General features: G+C 34.9%; 1 protein-coding gene and 1 long non-coding RNA gene across 22 annotated transcripts in view; one reads left to right on the top strand and one right to left on the bottom strand.

Moving 5' to 3' along the window:
• Positions 1–21,349, bottom strand: part of LOC138716285 (uncharacterized) — a 96,294-nt gene that overhangs the window by 12,295 nt on the left and 62,650 nt on the right. For 9 of the 21 annotated variants that reach the window (XM_069849199.1, XM_069849210.1, XM_069849214.1 and 6 more), the window contains 7 exons: positions 20,836–20,922; positions 20,360–20,437; positions 14,824–14,970; positions 12,548–12,681; positions 9,579–9,756; positions 7,428–7,575; positions 1,962–2,145 (listed from right to left, as the gene is read on the bottom strand). In XM_069849199.1, the coding sequence (XP_069705300.1) occupies positions 1,962–2,145; positions 7,428–7,575; positions 9,579–9,756; positions 12,548–12,681; positions 14,824–14,970; positions 20,360–20,437; positions 20,836–20,922 (956 nt within the window). The remainder of the gene's footprint in view (positions 1–1,961; positions 2,146–7,427; positions 7,576–9,578; positions 9,757–12,547; positions 12,682–14,823; positions 14,971–20,359; positions 20,438–20,835; positions 20,923–21,349) is intronic. The other 12 variants (XM_069849198.1, XM_069849202.1, XM_069849207.1 and 9 more) reach the window with 3 other exon arrangements.
• LOC138716288 (uncharacterized) overlaps positions 1–21,349 on the top strand; it is a 68,224-nt gene that overhangs the window by 18,951 nt on the left and 27,924 nt on the right. Inside the window, exon 2 of the long non-coding RNA XR_011336627.1 lies at positions 7,809–7,973. This is a non-coding gene — a long non-coding RNA (uncharacterized lncRNA). The remainder of the gene's footprint in view (positions 1–7,808; positions 7,974–21,349) is intronic.

The following is a 21,349-nucleotide window of genomic DNA, read 5'->3' as shown; positions in this document are numbered from 1 at the left end:
GAAAGTGGCTAGTTGGGAGGCAGTCTTCTCAAAAAGGAGTGGCACCATAATTCGATATGTACAGATATGGAATTAAAATTTGGAACAAGTCTTATTGGGAGTCCACCTGTATGTAGGCAACAATTTCGCACAATTGTCCACAAGTAGCATATATACAGGGGCTCTTTTTACTGCACATGCGCACTGTGTTGTAAGTATACCGGTAACTTATAAAATAAGGGAGCTTCAAATTTTATTTCCGTATCTGTACAGTACAGAAAAAAGTAATGGGCCAATTGGTCGATTGAATATTCCAAGTCCCAGACACAAGACATTGAGCATGCTCAAAGTCACAGAGCAAAGATACACAAGCTATCATTAAGCTTAATGGACTTATTGAAATTCGTTCTATTTTGAGTGGAGTAAAATCGAAATTTGGACCTTCGTAAGGATATTGACATGCCACGCAGAAGTGAAGCCTTCGTTTCAGTAGCTCAGACATCTGTGTGTCATGCAAAGGAGAGCGGGTTCGAGCCTCATCTCAGAGAATTTTTGTTTATTTCACGAATAATATTTGAATGGAATGGTGGTATTTGACGACATGAGGCCAATGACTTGTAAGAGACTACCTGACATTCGCCACACGGTTGGAATAAGTCAACCAAGTAATCAACCCATGCAGGAATCGAACCCACGCCTGAACACAGCTCTGGATCATCAAGGAAAAAGGCCTGCTGGCTGAGCACGCTAGTGGCACCAGAGATAATTATTAAAATTAACTAAGATCAAATATTCATGTTTTGCTTTGCTTATTATTTGTTAACTAAAAATGCAGATATTGAATATAAATTTTGTATAAGTCAGATTATAGATCTTTACTCCTTAACTCCGCTGGTTGCTATATGAATATTTTCTCAAGTATCAAATTCAAAATGACAATTACATCAAAATAGAAGGAGTTGCAAGTTTGTCCCTTTCTCTAGCTGACTTTATAAGTGTTGGCTATTACCTGCTAGAAGAATTTAGAATTTTCTTATAAAAATACACAGTGTTTTGTAGAGAAAATATGTGTCAGATCAGTAGTTCAATCATGATGGAATAATTACTGCTATGCCTTTGTAAAGTCAATGGATTTTTATAATCGTATCCGAGTTTATTATTTCCTTTTAAAAGTTCCTAAACCTTTTCTTGAATGTAGATATTTCGCCAAATTCCCTTTTCTAAAATAAAATAAAAACATGTACTTTGCAGTATAAAAACCAGTTGAACTTAATAAGGTCAGGAAGTATTACAGCAGGTATGGACATTATTTTCAAAGAAATTGCTTATATATTGTGATATATCAAATGAAACCTTTCCTTGAATGTAGGTATTTCGCCAAACACTCTTTTCTAAAATAAAATAAAAACATGTACTTTGTAGTACAAAAATCAGTTGAACATAATAAGGCCAAGAAGTACAAAAAAAGCAGGTATGGACATTATTTTCAAAGAAACTATATATTGTGATATATCAAAAGAAAGCCCCAAGTCTTAAAAAATAACACGTGTCTTCACTTCAGCTCGATATTTCATTCCTCTCAAAAGTTATGACGGGAAAAATCCAATGCTGCACTAGACTCAGCAAAATGCTGGGTATGTGACTACCCAAATGATACTGTATATTTTTTATTTTAAAATAGTATTTGTATACGAACGCCAATAGAAGCATTCTCTTTTCGTGTTTACTTATTTTTAATACAATCATTCGATTTTATAATGCATAATCACAATTTCCTATCACACTGTTGATTTATGTTTTCTCTCCCGAAAAAAAAAAAAATTCTTGAATTCAAAACTTTTTCCCTTGACACATTTTTGCTCATCTCAACGTTCTACACTTAGTAACATGAGAAATTAAAGTTTTCATTTTATATTACCATATGCCTGAAACATAAAACACGAGAAATTAAAGGTTTCATTTTATATTAAGATATAGGCTACCTGAACTTGTGTTAGGAGAGATGACGAAAAGTACTCAGCAATATCAGCATCTGGATATCCAACTGTAAGTGATGTTGTATCAAAGGTGGGTGCATTATCATTAATGTCTTCTATATGAATTACTATTACTGTTTTTGCTGCATTATAAGCAACGTTACCAATATCATATATCCCAGATCTTGACCTACAAACAGAAACAAATATATTAAATTGTGATATCGCTGGTTTTACTCTCTCACTACATGAAAGTCTTCATATGGAGATATCACAGGTTCCATAGACTCAAAAGCATTGACGATGACGATGACAAGGACACAATAAAGAGAAAACATTGTAATAATAAAAAAGTTAATTTACAGTTTTTCTCGGACATTCATGTAAAAATTTCGTTATCAGTAAAATTATGTGTTCATTTGTTCGCATCTAGTCATATTAACAACAAATGACAGTTTGTTGAGCTCTCTAAGAAAAAGGGTCATGCAAAATTTCATGCAATTACAAGGGAGGATCGGAAAGTAAAGCACAACAATTATTTTATGGAATATTATTTTGGTTAGGACGTTCAAATTTGGCAGATAGTTAGTTTGAATCTGGCATTAGAGACAGTAATGATTCGATCAGATGTTACCCTAGCGGAACGAGCTGTAACTACTGAGTAAAAACGGAGCGCTTTCTACCATCGTTCACTTGTGAAGGGCAGCGAGGTGTAGTTCGTTTTTTTTGCGAAAAACGAAAAATTTGAGTGAAATCCACAGGGAAATATTGGAGATGTAGGGCGCTTGATTGTCTGGACCATAATAACATCTCCAGGTGGTGCAGGTTCTTCGAAGAAGTCCGCGACAAAGCACGTTCTGGCCGACCATTGACCACTGCAGTATCACCCAATGTCAGAGGCAACATTAAGGCGGCAATCACCCACCCTACATACAGTCCAGGCCTCGCACCATCTGACTTTCACCTCTCCGAACCAATGAAGAAATTCCTAGAAGGACAATGCTTCGGTTCAGATGAAGAAGTTAAATCAGTCATGCGCAGGTGGCTATACGCCCTAAAAACGGAGTTTTATGAACGGGGTGTACTGAATATGGTGTCACGATGGGAGAAATGTGTCGAGAGACTTGGTTCCAATGTCGAAGAACTGGTAAAACCTGTAGCTTTCTTGTGCATTATTTCATTTTGCTTACCTATGAAATATGTTGCCACAAAAAATTGTTGTGCGTTACTTTTCGATCTATCCTCTATCTCAAATACTGTGGAAGATATGATTTTAAAAGTTTTGAGTAAATGAGCGATAATCTTACAGATTGTTGGCTGGTATTATTTTTGCATGGCAGGACATTTTAATGCATAATTTGGCTAATTTTATACATACTTTAAAATTTCTTTTACAGGCATAAAGCTAAAATTCATATAAAATTGCTACTGGTATTTAAGAAAAATTACTTTTTTTTTACCGTTGATTGTTTATGTTCAAGAAAATAAGCGATAAACTTATAGGTTGTTGGCTGGTATTGTATTTCAATGTGTAACTTCGTTAATTTTATAGGTATGTTTCTTAAAATTTCTTTCACATAAACCTAAAAGTTCATATTACATTACTATAAGATAAATGAAAATCAATTTTCTTGAGCCTTGAAGGTGTATGTATCTCTTAATGCAGCTATCATCATCAATATCATCATCGCCATTTTCATCATTACCATTGTCGTCATTACAGTCGATTTTTTTTTTGGTGGGGGGGGGGAGGAAGCGAAGAGGGTAAATAGTATCTTATGAGATATATCAAGATGCAAATATTTGGCGAAGACATCACATTACATAAGTATTTTTATAGGTTCATGATTGGCAGACCATGCACCATCACTGAAAAGGAAGACTTCAGTGACTTACATGTCCAAACTAACGTCTGTCTTCATTTTCTTAATATAGACGTTGATTTTAGTGGTTTCTAAGTCAAGGAAAAAGTCTTACACAAAAATTGTTTACTGGATATGTCACTATGCACTGTTAGGGATTGTACTGCTTCATTTCACCTACAACTCGAATATTGTTATTCCTATTACAACCTGTTTAGTTTTGTAAAGAATTTAATACTTTTTCAAAAATTTGAGAATGTTAATGTAGTAACTACAACAGCATACCCAGTGCTATAGTTGAACAAAAAAATTTACTGGAACTCAGCTATTTCAGAAGTCTTCAAATTGCTTCATTAGTCGTTTCCTGTATTATTTGTATCGGTACAGAATTGTGGAACTCTAATATCATTTTTACTGGAATTGCATTCTGGTATGTTTCAGCCAAACTATGGCACTGAGCACACCTTTACAAAAATGCAAGAGAAGAGAAAAACAGAGTACGAAGATTAAATTACTAATAGCATTATTATTTTAATTTGTTATACTGTGACACTGTTTTATTACACCACGGAGTTTTCATTTGCCATATTGCCAGCGCAGCTAGTATGTTTTCCATCTGCTTCTACTAAGGAACGCCGTGCTAACAGTGGCAGTTGTGAGTTAGTTTATCATCTGCACTCATGCGTGAATGTTGAATTAGTCGTGTTGTGTTACGTGTGTGTGTGTGTTCGACGTTGTTGCAATGCGATTTTCATTACGTGAACGTGTGTATATGCTTACTACATATATAAAATACAGAAAATCTTGAGCGAGAACATGATAGAACTTCCGTAACAAATTTTCAAATAGATCCACACCTAATGCCACTACAATATGAAGGTTAGCCAAAAAATTCAGACAGGTTCAGTAAATGATCGTAAAATGCAAAGGAGAAGACATGTTCTTACAGAAGAAAAATTAGACGAGAGAGGACAGAGACTAGAGCACACACCGAAAAAATGCCTTAAATGTTTGGCGCAGGAAACAGAAGTACAGTAGCGTGCAAATTAATCCGAACACGACATATTTTTACATTTTCTGTCATCGTTGGCCTCACAGCTGCTCATACCACTTTAATTGACATCGTTGGCCTCACAGCTGCTCATACCACTTTAATTGACATCTGTAGTACGTGTAATTCCATTGTTGAAGGTCTGTCGTTATTATTTTTTTATAATATGTGACATTTTGCCTGTCGTTTTGTACTTATAAGCATTTCAGTTGTGTTGAAGACTTAATACTGCAATCCTGTGTACATTCTGTCGTCTTCACAAATGGATACAACTCCACGAAAACGGTCTAAAATTATAACATTAGCAGAGCATTCTTCTATGACACAGAGGCAAATTGCTGCAGAATGTCACATCGGTTTGGCTACTGTTAATTCGATCATAAAACGATACAGGGAGACTGGATCCATCACACCCCAGAAAAAAGGAAACTGTGGCCGGAAAAGGAAGACTTCACCTGCAGATGATCGTTTAACTGTCAGGAAAAGTAAATTAAATCCTAGACTAACTGCTGTCGACTTAACCTGCGAGTTAATGGCTACCACTGGGGCGAATATTCACGTCACAACAGTGCGGCGTAGGCTTTTGAAAGCTGGACGAAGGGCTCATAAGCCTATTAAGAAGCAACTGCTAACTCCTGTTATGTGCAAAAAACGCTTAATGTGGGCAAATTAGGCCTACATCAACACTGGACAGTGAATGACTGGAAGAATGTACTTTTTTCCGATGAGTCTCATTTCGAGGTCCACGTCCACCGTGTTTCTTACGTACGGAAAGGATCCGAAAAAGTAACAGCAGCTCATCTCCAACAAGCACCCAAATACCCCCCTAAAGTAATGTTTTGGGGTTGTTTTACACATGAAGGGCCTGGAGCATTAATACCTATCAAGGGAATGATGAATTCTGACAAATATATTCACTTATTGGAAACCAGAATCGTACCCCAACTGCAAAAAATCATTTCCGGATGGCAGATGTGTGTTCCAACAAGACCTGGCACTATGCCATACGTCTCGAAAAACTACAGAATTCTTCAACAAGAAGAATATTCAGGTACTCCCCTGGTCAGGCAACTCATCCGACATCAACCCCATTGAGAACTTGTGGTCAATTTGCAAAAGAAGAATGCAAAAAATGGATTGTTCTACAAAGGAGAAGATGATTTCTGCCCTCATTGGTGTATGGTTTCGCGATGAAATGAAGAATATTTGTGGGAAATTAGTGGAATCCATGCCAAATCGTCTCAGAACTGTTATTAGGAACAAGGGAGGCCACATAGATTACTAAGGTATGTCTTAGATCCTTTTTTTTTTTATCCCGTTTCAGTGTTTTTGCATAAGTAATTACGTTGTTCAGATTAATTTGCACGCTACTGTAAGTTACTAGTCTGCTTGTCAAGCAACAAAATTACTTAAATTGAAACGATAAAGAAATCTGGTATTTCAAAAGTTAAATGAACAAGATCCCAATAAGATGTTGCATTTTTGTAATTGGATTTTAGACAAAATAAATTCTGAGGAAATTGATCTGACATTAATTTATTTTTCTGATGAGGCTTATTTTCAGTTAAATGGACACGTATCCTCACAAAATCATCGGTATTATAGTTAGGAGAAATCCAATCTTGTACTCGAAACACCTTTGTATGGTGAAAAAATTGGCATGTGGTGTGCAATGAATGGACACAGAATTATTGGATCTATTTTTACTCAGGGCACAAATACCAGCAAGCGTTATATGAATGAGCTCCTTGACTTATTTTTAGATGACTTATGGAAAATGTTCCTCAGTATATCTCCAACAAGATTCCGCCACTGCTCATACTGCCGAAGAATCCATGAGAGAATTGCGTCGAATCTTTGGAAGGAGAATTATCAGTAAAAATTTGTGGGCCTCACAAAGTCCAGATTTAACACCATGCGATGTCTATCTATGGGGGTCACTTAAAAATAACGTTAATGCGAAAAACCCACATACAATAAATAAGTTTAAAGACTATATAAGAGCTGAAATCGAATCAATAAATGGAGCAGAACTTCTTACAGTAATTAACAATTTCATAAGAAGGTGGCAACAGTGTGTAGCAGTTGGTGGGGGACATTTTCAACACCTACTTTAAGCTGGGTAAGTACAAATTCCTATACTAAATGTTTCAGTACCAGCAGACTGGGTGGCAGCATAGCCGCAGATAAGCTTCTAGTGGCGGACGATGGGAAATTGAAAACCGCGCGGCTAAACAAAACAGTGTCACTGTATCTCTGAAAAATAGAGAAACCATTTTCTCCCTTACAAAATTATCAAACAAAACTTGTGAGAACAGTTGAGCTAATAATATTTATTATAAAGTCATAAATTCTCATAAAAATATTATAATTAATTAAATACGATTGTTTTCATCACATACTTTGATAAACTTTGAGCTAATTTATAAGAATCTGTAAGTCTTTTTTTTTCCTGAAAAGATGTACAAGTTCTTTAAACATCCTGTAGTTACTTCTGAACAGTGTTATGTGTTATTGTATGTACAATATATAATATTCACTCCATCCACTTTTACTTACAGTGAGTTCCAAGATTCAGGTGCTGCACTTTGACATTTACTTTCCAAATACAGAATAATATCAGTTTTCGTTGGATCTGGAAACAGATTCCTATTCTCACGATCAATTGGTGTGTGTATAACAACTTCCTTATCAACACTAATGAAATCTGTTTAAAAACAACAAAGACAAAATTGTTTAATATTTAATGAGAGAAATACAAAACTAAAAAATAACAGTTTAAAACCAGCTCCAAATTTTTTAGCAAAAACAATGTAAAGCAAAATAAAATATGTTTATATGTGAAAAAGAACAAGAAATTGTAGGTTAAAGACTCATTTAATTCATAAGAATGCGTTTAAAATACTAGAAGTAACTTAGTTGAAATATCTTCATGTATAGGAACACAATGAGACATCACACAGAAGAGTGTGTCGCAGAGGAGGACCAGAGAGCAGCAAGGGAGAAGCTAAAAGAACACGTGCAAAAAGTGTTACGACTTAAAGGAGGATCCTTCCTGGCATGGCTAATCGGGATCGCCTTAATCAGCCACCTTCCTAGGAAGAGGTCAGTGCCCCGAGGGGACATTATGGGGTGAACTTGAACTTGAACTACAACTTATCTGAAAAATCTTCAAAATGAATTGTAAAATTATTTATTTCTGCTCATTTTTCCCTTGTGATTCCTGATTATATTTATGGAGTATTTCTGATTTTAATGTGTTCATGCATTCAAAAATATCCCTGTAGGTCATACATGGGCACAATTTTCGGTTACGTGAGGCACTCGATTTGAAATAGTTTGTTTACTAGGAGAGGAGACTGCAGAGTAGGATGGGAAATATAAACTTCTGTGACCTGCGTCACTTTATCATAACCGCTAAGGCGGTCAGTGGCAAATTATTAGGAAAGCGCTTGGTTAACGTGAGAGACTCGAAACTTTTATTCAACTTGGCAAATTAATTCGGCAGCTTTAATCATAAACCTCTTTACTGTTTCTCTGTCGCTGAATTGATTTAAATCACATGCGAGAAATTGCGTAACTAGCCAATAATATTCCATCACGTTGTCTACGTTTATTTTCTTGAATATTCTGGCGTTTCTCAAGATTACTTAATATATTTGCACGTTCAGAAAATCATATTTCGTTTTCTACGCACATTTGATATTTTTGTATAAATTTCTTTTGGAAATAATACGTACAAACAACATTTAATTCCTCGTAGGCTACCTTCTAATGCAGCGTGTTTAAGGTATAATGTCGTATTTAGTATACTATGCAAATGTTAAGATCATAAATTTTCTTCGGAATAATACGAAAAATAACATTTAATTTGTCTTACCTTCTAATTCAGCATATTCTTTATGATATAAGGAGTAATGTCGTTGTATATTAAATTTATTAATGCCTAATAGGATTTTCCAGCATAACAATCATTGTATGTTCTCCCCTTCTAAACAGCAAAAAAACTCTTCCTCCAATTTCTCATGAAATAATCGTTTTCTAAGGCGTACACACTGCTTTGATAATGCCATTATGTCACCACTGATATTGCTTATGAAACTGATATAGAACCTGCCCACGCCTAGGAGCTACGTGAGGGAGGAAAGGGGACTGTGAAGATGATGTCACTCAGAGCGATAAGCTCTGTGAAGGTCAGTGAGGCACAATTTCTCAATTGAGGCACAATACCCAAGTATGCTGTAGGTAATAAAGTATGACGCCAGAAAACACTGAAAAGTTGTTAGTTGTTCTTTGGAAGAAGAAAAAAGTACGTAAACAAAGAAATAAAGTGTGCATATAGAACCTCGATGTAAAAAAAAACATTTTTTACTTACCTGACATAACATTCACATAGTAAACTCTACAAAAATTGGACTTCGCATGTTTTTGCATTCTGGTAATTATTGATTTATTGTGCATATTTCAGACTTTGTTTTTCCATATAAATCCTGGCATGGTAATACAGTTCGATGTTTATCCAGTCTAGTCCTATGTAGCATGCCGACAATAGCAGTTGCATTACAATGGGAATCTCAGAATATTTTATTATGCACTTTGTATATAAAAATCAGATTATACCATTTGTTCGAGTAGCCATTCAACTCGACCCTTATATTACAAAGAATAAGCGGAGGTCTAATATATTTATAAAATAACAGGAGTTCCTACCTTTCGCCGCAGATGGTTCAATATCATTCAGCACACATGAACAGGTTTCATTCCAGTTGCACTTCTCCAAGCTTTGAGCCTGCATCCCTTCCTTGATATTCTTTATTGAAAACGAATACGACCACTGACTACCATCTTCACCTATACATGGCGTCATGGTGTATAAGTTCAAAAACACCTGTGACAAAAAAAAAATTGTAATTAGCAATGCAAAGAAAGAAATAAAATTAAACAAAAAATAATATTCTTAATTTATAAAGGCCTATCTAATTATAGTAAAAAAAATACAGAAAATTAATGGAATTAGCCTCTGCCATCTCACTTAGCCACTGGTGTGCAGAGTGTAACACAGAAAGAAAGAGAGGACAGAGAGCACAGAAATTATATATATATTTATTTAATTTCTTCCTGTAACCACTACAGGTTGCCATCGACAAAGAGTACCATGATACAATAGAGTAAATGCCTTGAGGCTTAGTGATACATTGTTGTTATAGTGAAAAATAACAATTTGAATTATATTGAAACACATGATATTAAACGCAGTAACATCAAGGAGATGCGAATAATCATGGTCCATATGTATGATGCCTGAAAATAGCTACTGAGCCTTTGAGTGCTGCAATTGTTAGATCTCTTAAAATATTTTTATGCAGGCCAGAAGATTTACAGAAGTCGACTAGGAACCGGGGTATGGTCCCACAGGCTCCTATCATTAGTCCCATAATGACAATGGATTCCAGATTGTCCTTATAAAAACTGATGAAAGGTTCATATATATATATATATATATATATATATATTCCTTTTTTCCTCGTGTACTTCTTCTGGCTGGTGTTCATGCGATTCGAATCTCACAGTAGGGTCTATGATATAACCTTCAAGAGAGGGAGGTTTAAATGCAATTATGCCGATTCTTCGATTACTGCCCTCACTAAATATGCCATGTAGTTCTTCATATACTGAATAACCTTTGTTCCTTAAGGCAGTTGCTATTATAGATCTTACTGTATGATGCCGCGTATTTCGTAGAAGTTCACCATGTGGACAGGCCCCCAGGACATGGACAATATATATATTTATTTATTTTATATCCGCCTGTCATAACAGGTGACCATATAGGTCCGGAAAACAATTAAAGAAATGCATATATTATGGAATAGAGAGAGAAATCAATACAGTAAGTAGCAATCATAGTACAATATGCAATTTAGAAAGTTAAAAAAATTAAACATAATATAAATGATTATGTAAAATGCCTATGGATTTCTTTAAGATATTTAAACAGATATTTCTAATATCTTGGGATGACATATCATATTGTTTTAAAATGTCAGTAGTATATTTATATGCCGATCCACGGGCACCAAAAAGCAAACTCCTCACCTCCCATGTGCACATGGGCGGTAAATGTCTTGTTTTTCTTGATCATCCGCTAATGCTTGAGATAAATAGAACTGTACAGTTGGGTCCAATATTACTGCCTTCTTCTTTTGTCTATTAAGAGCAACTATACCGGTATCTGCTCGTCTGTTACTGCCATCCTCGGATATACAATGTACTTCTTCATGTACTTCAAGATTTTCATTTTTCCTTAAATGTAAGGCAATATAAGAGCGAACACTACAGAATAAGAAACGAAGCTGTGTTGTAAAGAGTGGGTGAAGAAAGGATGATACTGAAACTGATCAGGAAGAGGAAAAGGAATTGGTTATAAAATTTATAATTACTGTCAAAGAAATGATTTCTTAATATGGAAGTAGGCCCCTTAGTTTGTGTTCACTTATATTGTTTTTACAAAATTTAAATAATTAAAATACTAGTATTCATTCTATTTACGCACTAAACTACTGTTATTTAATAGAAGAGTGCATTTTTTAAGCAGGTCTTCTCTATTACCCAATTTTTCAACAAATTCCTGGCACTAAACTCATTCTGGATTTTTGGGATGTCCACATTATGTCCATTAAGGAAATTTTCTCCACTGAAGCACTGCTTCCAGGACACAGAGATAGTTCATCAATCAACTTCTGCACTTGTACACAGGAAATCATTTTCTCGAAAAAAAAAATCCACTCCATTTTGAGCAAAGGGTAGCATTTTCTTCATTTCACTTTGCCATTTTTCTCCGAAGTCACATATTTCTTCGAGCAAGAAATTTTATCTATTAAATTATCTTTATTCAGGTCACGTCAATCTACATTTGAAGGAAAATAATGGTCTGTTTCTTCAAATTTTTCTCTTTCTAGTGGAGATCTCAGCAATATAAGTACATTTCGTGGATATCTTATCTTATAAATGAAAAACTCAGGCACTGGGATATTCAACAGTAATTTCATAATATTCATGAGAGACAGTACGAATTCTGTTGTGAAATAAGAACCATTTATTCTAAAGATGCCGAAAAGTCGCTTAATTGATGGAGGAATTCAAGTGTATCTTTTTTCCTGGAATTCAGTTTTTTTATTAACTTCGATAACAATAAAAGACTCGACTGCAGTTACGTCTTCACCTACAGTTTTGATTATGGCATCATGAAAAGCGCCAAAGTTGTATTAGCAAAATTTATCACACCAATGTGCAAGGATCATTAAACCATATTAATAATTAACAATGAAAATGCAGGAATATATAGGAAAAAACTGTTAAATCTGGTGACATTCCGGAGACAGATTTTGTCCAGGGACAGAAAGCAAAATTTGGGGACTGTCCCCTGGGAAATGGGGATGTCTGGTAACCTTAATGTAGAGTGGTCTCACTTCCAAATGGGACCCTGACAAATTATATTTTCAAGATTGCTGTCAGAAGTTTTTTGAGCAAATGTACATAAATGGATGATGATCACATCAGGTTGTTTCTTCCCAGAATAACTCAAAAGTGACTGAACTCACAATGCTTACAGTGAACCATTAGGATATTGTAATATAAATTTATAAGGTTAAATGTAAAGTAGTAATTATTCTACTAACCAAAGCTTTACTACTTAATGTGCTATCTTGTTCATCTTCCGCTATAACATTAAAAATGGAAGAACTTTTAATCTCCTCTTTCACGCTTATAGTACCATTGCTGCTATTTATTTCAAGTTTCTTTTCCAGATCACCTGCAATAAAAACTCACAAAATTAATTGTACAACACAGCTTATAAACTTTATTTACTTCTTAAGAAAGGAATGATAATATTATTTTCAATTTCATACCTTGTCCCAGAAATATATTTTAGAAAACAAGAAAGCATTAGTCATAAATAAACGGTGTTATATATGAGCCGTTCAGAGCAGAAGTGGTGTGAGTCAAAAATGGGTAATGAGAGTTAAAGTAAACATTCTGTAAAATATAGCGCAAAGTAGCAATTAATATTCAATTTATTTAAACTATTAGTAGTCAGTGGACAGCACGAAGGACATATTAATTGCTACTTTGTGCTGTATTTTACAGAATTTTTACTTTAAACCTCATTACTCAATTTTGACTTACACCGCTTTTGCTCTAAACGGCTCATATGTTTCTGATTGATTGCAGATATTATTTTAGTTTAAAATAGTGAATTTAAAAACTATCGGTACAGGTAGCCTACATTATATGTAAATTATTATGCCTGCATACTTCAGTACGATAGAAAAGAACCCTCAGAATTGACCTGTACCGGTACACATAAATTATGATAATATGCTGTAGGTATACATTTCAGTAAATACTTTAAATCTAACTTAGAGAAATTATTGTTAATTAGTACTGTTCGATGGTCATCATAGAGTCATGCATGAACAAAAACTGATATCTTTATGAAACTGGCCAAAATGATGTTCCTAATTTCAATAATTTATCAAGTATTGATGGAAAGGAAAATATACCAATTTTTTCAGACACATTACAAATGCTCAATGTGCGCTCCACGCATAATACTATGCACATCAAGCCTGTAATCAAGTTGCTGCCAAATTCTTTGTAGCATACTGACATCGGGGTCAATCTTTGCGATGGTTGTTGTAATGCATATGCGCAGCTCAACCAGCACTGTTTCAAGTGGTGGCACAAAAACACAATCCTTGATAAACCCACAAAAGGAAATCATAGGGGAAGAAATCTGGGGAACATGGTGGCTAATGTATTAGTTCATGATCCCCTGCAGCTTCACATAATCGGTGATTGAAGTGGACCTGAACATTTTTATCATAATGCGAGTGGAAGACGCCATTCTTTTGAAAAATGAAGTCAGCACTGTATTCTTCCAACTCAGAAAAGAGCCATTGTTGCAGCATATCAAGGTATATAGCTCCGGCTGTAGTAGTTTCAGTGATATTGTTGTTGTTTAGTCAACTGTCTGAAGACAGGACTGAACCTCACGAGTGATACAAACAAGGCACCACTTATGAGGCAAATGTATAATTACATGAAAAATCGGTAATTTTCTAGGAAACGTTGTTACATATCGACCACTTTTACATTAACCCTGTAGCAGTTATTTCAGCAATAATTAATCAAAGAATAGGTTAGATTAGGTTATGTTAGGTATCTCTAGGTTTAGTGTAAAACTGTTGTGTGTGCAACAATGTCGCCTAGCAAGTTACCGAAAAATTTTGTTGTTTAATGGATAATTTCTGACTTGTTAACATTAATCAATAGATAAATGCATGACACAGTAAATTCGAATGTAAAGAGAAATACGAACTGACAATTTTTAAAAATAAACAGCAATGTTGCTATTATTCCTTGAGAAAGAATGTTAATATGCTGGATAGAGAGGACGAAATCAGCCATGGAATTAATGATTAACCTTTGCTAGCACTTTTGATAACCCCATTACCGGTACAATATTTTTTTTTTTACATACCGGTAATTACAGTTTGTTGTAAATGTAAAATGAACTTTGTTTACTATAATCTCGAACATACCTTACAATATTTCGCTTTCGACGATACATGAACACTAGAAAATGTGATGTGTATAATCTCACTATTATGTCACCAATTATTAACTAGCTACATTAATAATACCGGTACATAAATAGCTACCTGTACTTGTGTCTTAAATTACCAGTAACTCGTAAATTAAAACATTTCGTCACAGGAACACTATTTCCTTATCAGTACAAAACAAAGAAGGAAAGTTAATTCTTTATCAGTGATTAAAAACTATACATAACAACACAGAAAAGAAAAGCATTTTTGTTAAAACAGAAAAAATGAATCACAGTTCTCTTTTAGGAGATCACTTAGAAAATCATGATAAATATTTCACTTACCATCAGCATTCTCAAAGCGATATTTTAGAACACAATCATAATTACAGGATGCAGACATGACTTTTATTGGTCCTCTTGCAATTGGAAATATGCTAACTATAGCTTCTGGTTCAAGAAACTTCACTGATTTTGTTTCTCCTGGAGGCACTGCAGACACACAAAGTTAAGTTCAATCAATAATTGTGTTATATTTAGAACAATATACAACTCTATTTTCATTTTATATTATACTGGATTATTTCCTTGGATGTTCTGTTGCCAACAGCTGCTACACAGTAGATAGGGACAACCATAGCCTACTTCTGAAAATGCCGCCCACTCAAGTGCAGCAATTAGAACTTATCGATGATTCGTAAATCAATTGGAGAACAAGAAGCAGTATCATGGTCCATTTTGATTCCTGCATACACTACTTTTAACACTTGAATATAAGTAATTGATTAACTAGCGGACTTACTCGTGTTAATTATGTAAGAAAGACAAAACAAAAACTTAACAGACACAAAAACACGCAAAACACAACACAAACACAAGAACACAAGAAATACATCACACTAACATATGAAAACAAAAGCACACATAAGATCACATCTTCATTCAGAAAGCAGAAATAAAACATAGCATACAGAACAGAAAACACACTACAAAGACATCTCAACACACAAAAAACACAAACAAATGAATACGACCACACAGGCGTATACAAACTCACATGTAATAGTTGCGACAAGTTCTACATTGGACAGACAGGCAGATCATTCCAAACACGCTACAAAGAACACATTAAAGCAATAACCAGAGGACACAATACATCTACATACGCCGATCACATAATCAATGCTAACCATAAATACAATAACATAAATGCAGACAAGGAAATCCTACACATACAACCCAAGAACCAAAAACTCAACACACTAGAACAATACGAAATATACAAACACACTAAAACACATCCCGATCAAATTCTCAACACACAGATCAATTTCAGTACACACACACTATTTGACTCCATTATTCAACACCTTTCAACAATCAAACACACCCACATAACAGGCAGAGAAGTTCGAGATGACGCCAAGGTCTAGTAGGCTCTGAGGATTGTGTGTTAAGCACCGAAACAGCTGTAAGCCGCACAAACTTACATAATTAACACGAGTAAGTCCGCTAGTTAATTACTTAGTATCATGGTGTCAAGAAAATGGCTGTAATACCCGTGTTTTCAGTGACTCCCTGGCCTCGATTAACGCTATTGGTGATAAGTATAATGCTCACTCTATAGCCACTGCCATAAGGAACTCAAGCGGGAACAGCAGGACCCACATCTGCCTATCCTGGATCAGAGGCCATGTGGGAATCGCAGGGAATGAAAGGGCCGACGAAATTGTGAAGTCCTCAGCGCAAGTCACACAAGGAATACAGTCACACCAGTCTTCCTATTTCCTATGTAAATGGGAAGACGTTTTTTTCCGACCGCTCCCATCATCTATCCTCAAAATACTTCTTACCAGCGTTCATCCTCAGACAGTTTGTAAGCGAACACGTAAAATTCAAAAGTTACCGGTACTTTGAATGCTTCAAAATTTCCTCTCCAGAAGGATACATGTGTGAATGTAGTGAATCACAACGGACAATTGTTCACCTCTTGTGAACTTCTTCAAACCAATTGCGGAGATATTCAAAAAACAAAACAGTAATGTAACATAAAGTTTTGGGGAGAAAGAAAAAATAAAGTTTGAAACCATCAAATAAATAAACCAACCGAGAATTAAAATAAATAATCTTCTCAAAAACGTTTTTTAAATAATTCTTAAAACATCGGGAATTTGGTAAAACTTTGTATTCTAAAGGAGGTTGGTTAAAAGTTGCTATCAAAAATGCTTAATCCCTATTGTACCATAAGTTATTTTAGTATTCTGTTACATCAAGGATTCACTGTGCTTATAAAAATTAATTACCTACGTTAAAAACATTACGAAAACAATTTTGTACTTCCAAGCAAAAGCGGGTAGGACTGTCAAGAATAGAACTCAAAAACAGTTGCTGACATTCCCGAATTTCAATGAACTTGTCATAAGCCACTTTGCAGTGCATAAAAATAGAAGGACTGATTTTAATGACAAACAGGTAAGCCTACTTTGTGTAAAATGTTCATAATTATTATCAACTAATATTATTTAATTAATCATCCTAACCTAAGGTTACAAGACGTTCATCTTTCCCAGGGACAGTCCTCCGAATATCCCTGGATTAAAAATTTTTTCCCATATATCCCAGGATTTTCATCGTTAATTATTAATATGGTTTAATGATTCTTGCACATTGCTGCGATAAATTTTGCTAAAGCAACTTTGCCGTTTTATCATGATGCCATAATCAAAAATGAAAGTGAGGACGTAACTACATTTGAGTCTTCCATTGTTATCGAAGTTAATAAAAAACAGGAAAGAAGAAAAGTTTGTTTCACTATTAATTAAGAAACTTTTCGGTATCTTTAGAATAAATGGCCATAGGGCTAATTTCAATAACACCGAGGTCCTGGTAAAGTGTGCGGGCTATTGGGATAGAAGAGTAAAAGAAACCCTGGTCATAGCGGCGGAACGCAGTAACTTGAACCGGGACTCGGTCTCCAACTAAGCGCGGCATGGGCACCGGCTATTAAATTTCTCACCGGCCGGACGACGGGCCGTCATCAGTGGAGGACACATGAGAACTCGTCCGCCGAGCCCACCATGAGACCCAAGGTCATTCAGCCGGAAAGCACAAAGCAAGACGACACGTCGGCAGCGTTCTCGCCGCGGTCCGCACTAATAACAGCCAATCGGCGCACAGCTCCTCGGCTGACTCCCTCTGGCACTATAAATTAAGGAGCTGGGTACCCTCAGATATAATTTAACCCTGAAGATGAGGAAGATGAACATCCTCGAAACGTCGGTGGATCACCAACTTATGACCTGGCTGGAAGCCTGAGAAAATTTCGAATTATCACGTTGCCAGGAAAGCTTCAGTAGTTATTTAAATGGCTCTTATTTCACAACAGACTTCTCTGAATTTTATGAAAATGCAATTGAATATCCCAGTGCCAGTGTTATTCATTCACATGAATTATATTTAAATTGCTGATATCTCCTCTAGAAAGAGAACAATTTGACGAGACAGTCCATAATTTTCCTTCTAATGTAGATGGACTTGACCTGGATGAGGATAATTTATTTGATGAAATTTCTTGCTTCAATAACTATGTGACTGCATAGAAAATGAGAAAGTGGAATGAAGAAAATCTACTCTTTACTCAAAATGGAGTGGAACTTTTAAATTTCTTTCTGAGAAAATGATTCCCTTAGCTTTAGTTGTTATTGGTTTTATTTCGTGACTTAAGAATTTTCCTATGATGCTCCATGTAGTCCGAGTTATTCCAAATCCGAGGTACCCTCACCCCCCAATTACCTCGGATTATCGAGATTCTACTGTACATGTTTTCTTTTTTTCAACTAGTTCTCAACAATGGGGTACCGGTATTTTAACATATCGGTATTGAAATTTGTCGCTTAGATTTCAATGTTTCCAATAGTAGGTACAAAGATGTAACATTACTAAACATAATAATGAAAACTATACACATCGGATTTATAAAATAAAACCATCTGCCCTTCAAGGATTCAGAAAATAAGCACATATATAAAAATTTACAATGAAAATACATACAATAAATTTCAAAAGAAAATTAAAGTGAATCATATTACTTGAAATAGAGATGAAATTTCAAAATTTGAATTGAGTCCTTTAGAATTTCTCTATGGATTTTCTCAACATTGCAAAATGTGAATCCTTTTGATTTTAAAAGGTTATAGGTGTATTTGGAGATGGTACCACGAACTCCAAAAAGAAGTCCGTGTACTGACAAACGATTAGCCATGATGTTATACTGCTTGCTAAAGTAAGGAATGCAAGGTTCATAGATGATTCATACATTGGCCTAAAGGCTTATCGCTACTGGTATTATATTATGTTGTATTATGAATTATAATCCATTAAAATTAAGTACAGTACATGTATTTTTCAGAAAAAATAATATATCTAAATTTATTTCAAAATGTTTAGATCTACGTGAAGAACTGAAGATTTTGCAGTCCACCACTGTGGAGTAATGGTTGGCATGCCTGGCTGTGAAATGAGCGAGCTCGGGTTCAAATCCTGGTTGGGACAAGTTGCCTGGTTGAGGTTTTTTCCGGACTTTTCCCTCAACCCAATAAGACCAAATGCTGGGTAACTTTAGGCGTTGGAACTTGGACTCATTTCACTGGCATTATCACTTTCCTCTCATTCAGATGCTATATAACCATAGCAGTTGAAAAATTGTCGTAAAATAACCAATTAAAAAAACTTTCGGCAGTTGACCCTGGACTCATTTTGTTGGCTTTATCTCCTTCATTGTACTTAGACACTAGATAACCATAGCAGTTGATACTGATAAAGCGTCGTAAAATAAACAAAGGAAAACATTATGCATCTGTCCAATACCTTCATCTGGACACTGTAATCTACATTTGGTCGGAAAGCTCGACTGTTGACAACCCTGTAGGACTGTAGGTGGTGTGTCTTTAAATACCAATTTCATTTAATGACACAATTACAATAATTCTAAAATATATAGACAATAAACACCTGATTACAAACGTTGACACGTCGTCTTTCAACAAAATTTCACAACTACTCACACAGCCACAGCTTCCATATGAAATAAAAAGGGTGCGTGACGACAAGACTCTTAGTGTTGGATTACCACCCCGATTTGATCACCTACGATTTTTAATTGTGGCAAAATCTAAAAGACGAAGTTTGTAAATTAGACTAATCAAAAGACTGTATTCGGAGGGAGACTGTTTCAAATGATGAGCAATATTTTCAAAAGTACCTATTAAGAATGTGTACATGGATAGGGACAGCATTCCCAGTATTATCTACATTTAGATGCCAATGCTCCATTCTTTGTTTGCTCTGTCTTATGCCCATGCAGTCAGCATTACTAGAGACTGGTTTAGCTTACCAGCTGCACAGAAGCTATTGGCAACAGGACATCAAGAAATTGATCACTATGTGTAATTAGCATTGAAGAAATAAGTAAAACAATGGAGAATGAATTCTGTGCAGCAAAACAATGAAACCATTTCATAAAACTGATAGTGGAGAAATTCTTTAGTGAATTAAAACCATTTTATTATATTCCTCTATTGATTTCATGAAAATTATTATAAATAAATCTTACAGTAACTTAAGTTACTTTAGCTTTCAAAAGACAATTTCAAATGGCTGTCAACTAGAAATAGTTTAAATAAGACATTATGGTTTCAATCAGGAAAAGCAGTTTCCTTACTGTTTTAGGTACTGTTAGATTATTTCTTCTACTTGCAGTTAATTTATGTAATTTGAAACTACGTTTGTATTTTGAACAATATTATGAACATCTGTACATTCTAAAAACTTGTATGGAATTCATTATCTTTATCTCATCATAGAAGAATCTATTTCTAAATACCTGTGACATCACATGGCTTACAAGTTGTTGGGGATTCTGGGCATTCTGGACATGAAGGACACGTTGAAACTGGAGAATCTACAAATAATAAGAAATAAGTTCTGTGCCAGTTTATAAAACTGTGAGTGCAGAAAGTGATTACTGAATTAAAACGATTCAATATACTGTTTCATTAATTCATTGGAAGTGTATAACAGTAAATCTTACATTAATTACCTATAGGTAGGCCTACCAAAAGTTTCTTGCAAACGTCTTTTAACCCGAAACCGTTTCAATAATAAGATATGGTTTTACTCAGGTGCAGTAAAGCAGTTTTCTCGCTTTGTTACTGTTATAATTTGAAACTACGTTTGTATTTTGAACAATATTATGAACATCTGCACATTTTAAATAGGTACTTGTGTGGAATTCGTTAACTTTATCCCATAAACATATTCGTATATATCATAGAAGAATATATTTCTATTTCTATATACCTGTGACATCGCATGGTTTACAAGTTGTTGGGGACTCTGGGCATTCTGGATTTTCAGGACATGAAGGACACGTTGAACCTGGAGTATCTACAAAGAATAGGAAGTAATTTCTGTGCCACAAAACAATTAACCCATTTTATAAAACTTTGAGTGCAGAAAGTAATTACTGAATTAAAATGATTCAATATCCTACTGTTTCATTAATTCATTGAACGTTTAAAACAATAAAAATCTTACATTAATTTCTGGTATCAAAAGTTTCTTGCAAATGTCTTTTTAACCTGAAATCGTTTCAATAATAAGATATGGCTTTACTCAGGTGTCGTAAAGCAGTTTTCTTGCTTTGTTACTAAGTAATTTGTAATTTCAAAAATGTTATAACTTCTCTACATTCTACAAATTAGTTTTATCGTACAAAAATATCACATATACTATCAAGGATATTATCTATTTTCATTCATACAGTGAATCCCAACAAATGTTCCCAGTGTATCTGTCAGCTGACCAGCAGCAG

This window comes from Periplaneta americana, chromosome 16 (genome assembly GCF_040183065.1).
Source record: "Periplaneta americana isolate PAMFEO1 chromosome 16, P.americana_PAMFEO1_priV1, whole genome shotgun sequence".
NCBI classification, from domain to species: Eukaryota; Metazoa; Arthropoda; class Insecta; order Blattodea; family Blattidae; genus Periplaneta; species Periplaneta americana.
This window is presented reverse-complemented; position numbering and strand designations above follow the sequence as displayed.